General features: G+C 42.2%; 1 protein-coding gene across 2 annotated transcripts in view; it reads left to right on the forward strand.

Moving 5' to 3' along the window:
- The window catches only part of PRDM10 (PR/SET domain 10), a 77,365-nt gene extending 69,174 nt beyond the window's left edge, over positions 1 to 8,191 (forward strand). For both annotated transcript variants that reach the window (XM_063138959.1, XM_063138957.1), the window contains 5 exons: positions 169 to 339; positions 3,276 to 3,416; positions 4,825 to 4,981; positions 6,547 to 6,659; positions 7,079 to 8,191. In XM_063138959.1, the coding sequence (XP_062995029.1) occupies positions 169 to 339; positions 3,276 to 3,416; positions 4,825 to 4,981; positions 6,547 to 6,659; positions 7,079 to 7,291 (795 nt within the window). In that variant the 3' untranslated portion in view covers positions 7,292 to 8,191. The remainder of the gene's footprint in view (positions 1 to 168; positions 340 to 3,275; positions 3,417 to 4,824; positions 4,982 to 6,546; positions 6,660 to 7,078) is intronic.
- Positions 8,192 to 8,795: the final 604 nt, after the last annotated feature.

Below are 8,795 nucleotides of genomic sequence, written 5' to 3' on the forward strand. Positions count from 1 at the left end.
GGGGTGAACAGCATTTGGTACCTTTCAGCTCTGTATTTCAATGATTTGGGTCTGCTGGTTAGTTTCAGTTTCAGACTCAAATGCAATGAAATAAAGACACGTTTCAAGCACGGGTGTGCGATTTTAAATACGTAACCATATGCCTCTGCCTATCTTCCCCTTCCTCAGACAACAGATTTACTGACTCAAGCAATGACAGAACTCTCGCAGACGTTGTCAACTGACTACAGGACTCCACAGGGCGAGCTCCAGCGAATCCAGTACATCCCTGTGCCGCAATCCAGCACTGGCTTGCAGCAGCCTCAACACATACAGTTGCAGGTTGTGCAAGTGGCTCAGGTGAGTTCCATTTGGCTTCGCTTTGGTGTTTCCTGCTATTACAGGAGCCTCAGCTGCACCATTGACTCACACACTCTAGATTTTTTTTTAATAATTTTTATTTGTTTTCTACACTATATAAACATACATTACAATAGTAATAATAATAAAAAAGAAAAACATCAAACAACTGCTACATACATATTGAATAAATGTTGAGTACATATATGTTGAATAAGTATTACCTATACATTATCATACTACAACATAATCATTCTTAACATAAAAGTGCACCCCCCACCTCGGGATCTATTCCTGAGTCCAAAATCTGATCGTTTCTTCTGCTGGCGGTTTCCCACTTCCCTTAGTAAACACAAATATTAGGAACTGTTTCCAGATTCCTTCAAACTCATTTATTTTAGTTACGCCTTTTCTCCACTTAATATTACATGTCAGTTTATCATTAATGGCTATATCCCATACTTCTTTGTACCATTCTTCAATAGAACATTCCCCTTGAATCTTCCAGTTCCTAGCTACCATCAATCGTGCTGCAACCAGCAAACTCGATATCAGCTCTTTAGTTTCTTTTCCACACTTTATATCTTCAAATAGTGACAGCAATGCAATCTTTGGTATTTGTTCTATTTTCATTCCCACTATTTCTTCAATTTCTGAAAACACCATCTTCCATAATCTTTGTACATATTTGCATTGCCACCACATATGTAGATACGTTCCTTTTTCCCCACAACCTCTCCAGCAATTTGCTGAATGCTGATCATTTATCTTATTCAATCTAATCGGGGTTAGGTACCACCTCCACAAAATTTTAAAATAGTTCTCCTTTACACTCTAGATTTTTTTTAAAAAATAATAATAACGGCACTTACAGGAAGATGAAATACCTGTTTATAGCATAACGGGCCTCCAAGTGAGTCCAGACATTCAGATTAAGTGATGTCCATCATATGACAGATGATAGCCAATCCATCTCCCAGCTTGGGCTCCCATGATCCCTAACAGTAACCAACTATAGCAAGTTTTCACAGGTTCATGTTATTAAATGAATGCCTGCTGTTATCACTTGATTAATGCAACAAGGGGGTACAGCCTTATGATTCCGAACAGAGAACAAAGGCCCATGAATGGGCAGGAGAAGCTTCAGAGGTCACTCGCTGCTGCAATCTAGTAGATGCAGCGTTGGACTTAGGTCAGGGAGGTCTGGGTTCAAATCTTTGCTCAGCCATGGAGCTCACTGGGTGAACTTGAATCTGGGACTATCTCTGAGCTTAACAGGCTTGTTGTTATAATGCAGGGGAAATGCCATGCAGGCTATCATGAGCTGCTTGGAGAAATGGTCGGGATATGTATCAGATCGATTGGATTATAGTGCATTTGATATAGTGCAGTTTAAGAAATATGATCTAGTCTCTCCTTTGGAGCGATGGAATTAGCATATGGGCCCAAAGTAAACAAACCATAATTCTCAGGGGTGGGTCAGGAGAAGAAATTGCCTAACAGGGTTAATGAGAGGATAAAAATATCTGAAGCAAGGATGTATTGTAACCTGTTATGAGCCTTTTAATTATGCTATGAAAGACATCAAGATACAATACATTAAATATGGATGTAAAATATTCTTTCTAAGTTTTTTGTTATTACATTACATTTATAATTTAAAAAGATAGATTACATTAAAGAGATAGATGCATCTGCTTCTCCTAATATGACTGAATTTGAGAATGCAGAGTGAACTATCTCTGCAAGCCTATAATTTTAGTTGTTTTTCATAACAATGCGACTGTTTAATCAGTATGAGCATTGATTGAGACCATGTTCTAGCAGTCTTACATTTCTTTTGTGATTATTTCTCATTAAATTGCTAAAATAAATTAGGCACTGCTTAGCAAGTAAAATTTTAGAAATGTTTTCTGTGCCCCTAGTATAAGATTGAACACCTAATTACGATGTTAGAACAGGAGAAGTTCTCAAATACATGAATAAATTGAGACACTTGCTGCTGCTGCTGCTGCTGAATTTCTTGCTTGGCTTAAGTGGAGGGTTCTTTGATTTTTTAAATAATGTGTTTACTAATCATCAGCCTTGCCCTAAAATTTCAAATATGACTCATTATTACATGATATTCATAACCTGCTAGTCCCAAGAGCAGCCTTCCCCAACCTGGCGACCTTCAGATGTGTTGGACAGCAACTCCCATGATCCCCAGCCAACATACTGGGTAGGAATCATGGGAGTTGCAGTCCAACCCATCTGGAGGGCATCAGGTTGGGGAAGGGTGAAATAGAGGCACTATCCATGGTCCTAGATCTGATAGTTACATTATTGGAGTAGTATGGTCACTGCTCCCAAAACATGTGAATGAGAACTCACATGAAAACAGGTCTAGGATGAGGTAGCCTGCCTTAAGTGGCAGATTTTAGGATTCAATTAAAGGTCAGCAAATGGTCAATTATCCCGTTGATGATGAGATGTTTATCAGCATTTGGATATTCTGCCTCAGGCACCACCATGTCCTGGGCTGTTTGTGAGATTCCTATAAGCATGTGATCCTGTGTTATAGCATGTCAGACCTTGCACAGTATGATCTGTTCCAACTGGCAGTGTGTCTCCAAGGACTCAGGCAAGGGACCAACCCTGCTGTCTAAGATCCTTTGAAACATGCAAACATGTGCTCTACCGTTGAGTTATGGTCCTTTCCCATCTGGCTGACTACTTTGGGAAACAATGGTGGACTAGATGGACCCTGGGTCTTTCCTGGCAGACTTTTATTTTGTTCTAATGGGCTACCCGGCATAAGAGGGCAGGACTACTTAGGAAAGACACATACTGTTCCAAATACTCAAGGACCTCTGGTATTGCTGGACTAAATGCCGCATCAGATTCACAGCATAGAGTTGTGTTTCATGGTTGGTTTCTTTTTTGTTTTCTCCCAGGCTACCTCACCTCACCAATCCCAGCATTCCACCGTGGACGTCGGACAGTTGCATGACCCTCAGACATATGCCCAGCATGCCATCCAAGTGCAGCATATCCAGGTCACAGAACCAACCTCTGCATCCCAGCCATCCTCACAGGTAGCACATGCATTCACTAAACATATCTATATCTATATCTATCGCTGTGCTGAGGCAGCGGATAATGGGCTAAAGGCTTCCAGTGTAATAGCTCAGAGTGTTGCACACAAAGGAAGTTCACTTTTAATTCTTTTGAGATGGGATCCAGTCTCTGCATTATTGTGACATTAAGTTACTTGTGGTCACTTGTTCTCAAAATCGTTGTGTGAAGAATTGAGAAAAATTATTAGTATTAGTATTATTTATTTATATAGCACCATCAATGTACATGGTGCTGTACAGAGTAAAACAATAAATAGCAAGACCCTGCTGCATAGGCTTACATCCTAATAAAATCATAATAAAACAATAAGGAGGGGAAGAGAATGCACCAAACAGGCAGTATAAAAGTCAGAGCAAAATCAAGTTTTAAAAGCTTTAGGAAAAAGAAAAGTTTTTAGCTGAGCTTTAAAAGCTGCGATTGAACTTGTAGTTCTCAAAAGTTCTAGAAGAGCGTTCCAGGCATAAGGGGCAGCCGAAGAAAATGGACGAAGCCGAGCAAGGGAAGTAGAGACCCTTGGGCAAGTGAGAAACATGGCATCAGAGGAGCGAAGAGCACGAGCGGGGCAATAGTGTGAGATGAGAGAGGAACCCATAAGGGTGCAATCCTAGGCACGTTTAGACGGAAAAAAAGGTCCTACAACTCCCAACGTTCCCCAGCGTGGCTGGCTGAGGAGTGCTGGGAGTTGTAGGGCTTTTTGTCTGTGTAAACGTGCCTAGGATTGCACCCTAAGTACTTTACGGCTGCTTTTTGCTTTATAGCCTGTTTGCACAACCAATCTGCACGACACTTTGCGGACAAAATCGACCGTATCTGTGCTGACTTGGATGCCGTAGTCGATACAGGTCTGGTGGATGTAACTTTGGCTCCTTTTCAATTTGTATAGTGTGAGGATGTGGGCAGGATCCATAGTGAGGTGAGGCCACTACTTGCGGGCTGGACTCTTGCCCTTCCTGGCTTATAAAAGCAGCCAGCAGGGGACTTGCAGAGTGCATAAGGGCAGTGGGGAACAGCTCTTTACAGCAAGGTGAGATTCTGTCTCACCTAAAGGAGGTGGTGCTAAAAAAAGGAAAAAAGAATCCTTCCCTGAACCCCACTGCATTGGGTAATTTCATTCTGGTCTCCAGTGTTCCATTCTTGGGCAAGGTGTTGGCGCATGTGGTGGCTTCTCAGCTCCAGGAGTTCCTGGATGAGATGGATTAGATCCATTTCAATCTAACTTCAGGTTTGGTTATGGGACAGAGACCTCTTTGGACGATCTACGCCTGGAAATAGACCAGATGTCTCTGTTCTGGGGTGGGGTGGGGGAGCTTTCTTACGTTCCTAGAAGATATATGCTGTAACTGCCTCTCCCTTGTGTTTTCTTAGGTAGGGAGTCAGCCTTTAAGTCCTTCCTCCCAACCATCTCAGCAGGAACTCAGCCCTTCCCAGATGCAGACAACCGCCTCATCACAAAGCCAATCACAGCAAGGCTCTTCAGTCCAGCAAACATATCTCCCCACGTGGAACACTATCCGCGGCTATCGTACGTATCACATGTGCTCATTCAAAATGAGCAGACAACCAGGTTTCATATAACTTCCTTTCAGACAACTGATTAAGTCCTGATCAAGGCGCACTCACCAGGGATTGGAGATATACAGGGCTCACATCGAGGCCTGTAGAAGCAGGGGGTGTTCCATTCTGTTGACTTTCATGCATTGGGAATGGGCCTTTTAAAAGAATGAGGTGTCTCCTGCTTACCTGGAACTTCCTGTGTGCATGTGAAGTCCCAGTTCATTTTTTATCTTGTTATTAGACAGGATTATTTATTGTGGATGATTAAGTTGTCAGATGGCTGAAGATCTGATTTTCATTGGCTTTCAATCTTGTATCTTACCTGGAATGAACAGAACAACTCTGATTTACTGTGTTGAGAGAATACTTCTGCAGAGATCAGTGTGGAGTTCTGTTTATTTTACCTGTACACAGACTGAGTCTTAGAAGAAAAAAGGCCTTCCACTCCACCAGAGCAAACCTGCATCCCTATCAGTGCAATCCTATACATGTCTACTAAGAAGTAAGGCCCATTAAGTTCAGTGGGCAGGAAAGGAAATGGAGATAATAGCAGGTCTGTAGACGTTACCAAAGGTGGTGTTTGGACCAACCTCCACACCCAGTAGGTGTGTATTGGATTGCAGCCTAATTGTCCTTTGAGATGGTTGATATCTTCTGGCTTCCCCCTGCTGGTTTGTGTGAAATGAATGCAAGCCATTCCTGCAGAACAGAAAAGGTCTTAGTAACACAGACAATAAACGAAGGATCGGCTGTTTTTCAAGGAAGTGTTTGTTCTGTGAAATTATGCTGTGGGTATAAAACAACACCTAGTTAGATTTTATAAGCATTACAAGACGATGTTTATAAAAATGGGGGAAGGGCCTCCACATAAAACTTGCTGTACTTTTAGGCCACAGCTACCACGATTTAATATATTGATTGTGAAAATTCACCTTTAAAATCTGGCCCTAGGAATTTGTTATGGGAGTCTAAGTTTGGGGGATCCCTATGTTTAACCCTGAAAATAATCTCACAGGTAGTTTATCAAGATCCCATTGGGTATCTTTATTTTATTTCATGTTTTACATTTCTATATTTCCCAATAGCCAAAGCTGTCTGGGCAGTTAACAAAACAACTATAAAATACAACAACGTAGTAAAACGTAATAGAAAAATCATTACTTTTTAAAAAAGAATAAAACTAAAGTATCTTTGTTAGGTATAGTAAAATAATGCTAATAGAATCATCTTGAAATGATGCTTGCCCCCTACAGATACAACACCTCTTCTGATAAAACTGAACCATTTTGTTCCATTTTTTTTAAAAAAACAACAACCCACAGACGACAGCCTCCCCACAACCTGGTACTTGCCCCACCATCTCCATCCACAATGGCTATTTACTAAGCTGGCTGGGGATGATGGGAGGTGTACTCCCAACATATCTGGGTGAACTATAATATAAACTTCAACAGACTGCAATTAACCTTTAGGTCGTACTTTGGGCGAATGGTATGAATAACTCTGTTTCTTCTTCTAAATCTTGTCCTCTAGCTTCTGAGTTTCAGATGATAAACATACCACAGGGTCAGTATGTGATTGCAGAGACAGCCGTAGGTACTCCTGTCACTACAGTGAACACAGGGCAAGTGAAAGCACTCACCCAGGTAAGCAGAAAGGTGGAACAATCCTATGCATGTTCAGACAGAAACAAGTCCTGCAGCTCACAGCATTCCCCAGCCAGCATGGGCAAAGTATTGCGAGGTGCAAAGTATTGCAAGTGGTCCAGGAAGTTCTGGGATCTCTCGCAATACTTTGCCTGATGCGCAGGTCCTGAAGGCAGAACCACTTCACTGTCCTGGGGAGGTGGGCATGCACAGAGAACAGTAAGCCAGCTGGCAGGTGAGAGGGCGGCTGTTGAGACGCATGCACATATGTGAGCCAAGAAGGGCGGGTAGGCAGATTGAGAGGGAGGCAACAGCAGGGGCGGATCCCTGCTTCAGACGGCGATCTGCCTTGAGCTGCACCTCTTGGAACATCTATGAAAAAACAGGATAGCTCATGTGGGTTTCTTTTTCCCCTGTAGACACATTATGTAATAGCTGAAGGTCAAACTGAACTGGATGAGAAACCAAACCTATCGCTTTCCAGTGGTGTTGAAGTGGATTTGTCTCAGCCGCCAGCACATTCTGACTCCTTGGAATCACAGACAGCAAATCAGCAGCCAACCACGCAATATATCATTACGACCACTGCCAACGGTGATGGAAGTGGCGACGTGCACATTGAAAAGCCATGAAACCGCCTTTTGCGGCAGAGAAATGAGGAAATCCAACTGACTCGTTAGACCATCATCCTAAACATCTGGAGGCACCAAGAGCATCTTTCAAAAACTTCATTTGTCTGTGTTGAAGTTCTACATCTCATGCTGATGCTTTGCAGAATTTCAGGTCTGAATGGTACCTGAAGAAGACACTTGCAAGGTGTTTTAGGATGCCACCATCTTCTGGAGCCCTTGAAAAAAGGAAAGGGAAAAGGGAAAACGGAAACTAAGCTTCCTCTAGACTCTCTCCCACCCTCTCTGCAAAGGAGCCTTATTTTATCATTTGTGGGCAGATTTTTAGCAGTGAAGGAAAAGATTTGCTAAACATATAACTGCTGGCAGAATATGTCCCATGTGTGTTTCTGATCCTTATACTTAAAAAAAAAGTCTGCCTCAGTAGCTAACTACATTTCTTTCGGCTTTATTTTTAAGTAGCCATGGAAGAAGAGAATATACCTGCTTTGGAAAGGAAGAATAAATAAAATAAAAAGCAAATTGCCTGCAACGAAGAAGCAAGTACAAACTATTATTTCCCACAGTGTGCGGGACAGATGGGACAGTAAAACTGTGAAGCTGTGCAGAAGCAGTTAAATTATTATTTTGGGGAAGCGGGGGAGAGGGGAATGTTTTTTTATTTGCACCTGTGAACTGTTTACATGCTATCTGCACTGCCCTGGTACTCAGTTCTGGAGAGTATGAAGGAAGCAGTCTTGGGACCTTCGCAAATCTCAGACCTAATCAAATCAGAGGAGCATATAAAGGTAACACTGAGTTTGAACCTTCACCTCTTTGACTGTGTTCCCTCTGCACAAGAGGGATGATTTATTTTCCCTGGCAAACCAATAAAAAGGCTCGGCAATGTTTTGAAGGGTGTAATGGCTTTGAATGTGTTCATTACCAGCTTGTATTGGGAGAGAAAGGATGGGGTGAGAAGCCGAAGTGTATTTTGTTAAAGGAAAGAGCTGCTTTGAACTCTGTTCCTAATACCGTTGCTGCTGGAGAGACTCTTTAACTTGAAGCATTGAAGGATAAATCTCTGCCCATCTTCCCTTCTGCATACCTTGAGACGTTTGTATTGCTGCTGCCTCAAAATCTCCATTCATTTCTCCCCCACCCACCCACCCACGCTAGAAGCCGGATGAGAAATGGTTGCGAAGTTCTGTGGGCTTTCATAAAACGAATGGCCCTTTGCACTCAGGAAAACACACACAAACACAGCAGACCACTTTTATAGGAGAACAACAAAAGCCATTTCAAAACATTGCCTGACGGAATAAGCCTGTGGGAACCATAGGCGTGTGCAGCACATTTCATTAGGGTGCGCACCCAGGGATTTATTTATTTTAAAGATGAACATTTATTGAATAATCAGTCATAACGGACATTATTTTTATTTATTTATTTATTTATTAAACATTGTAGACACTGATGCCCTACTCTGGATTCAGTTTGCCTGACTGTGGGGAAGCCGAGGCAGGTG

The sequence above is a fragment of the Elgaria multicarinata genome, chromosome 12 (assembly GCF_023053635.1).
Source record: "Elgaria multicarinata webbii isolate HBS135686 ecotype San Diego chromosome 12, rElgMul1.1.pri, whole genome shotgun sequence".
Classification (NCBI taxonomy): domain Eukaryota; kingdom Metazoa; phylum Chordata; class Lepidosauria; order Squamata; family Anguidae; genus Elgaria; species Elgaria multicarinata.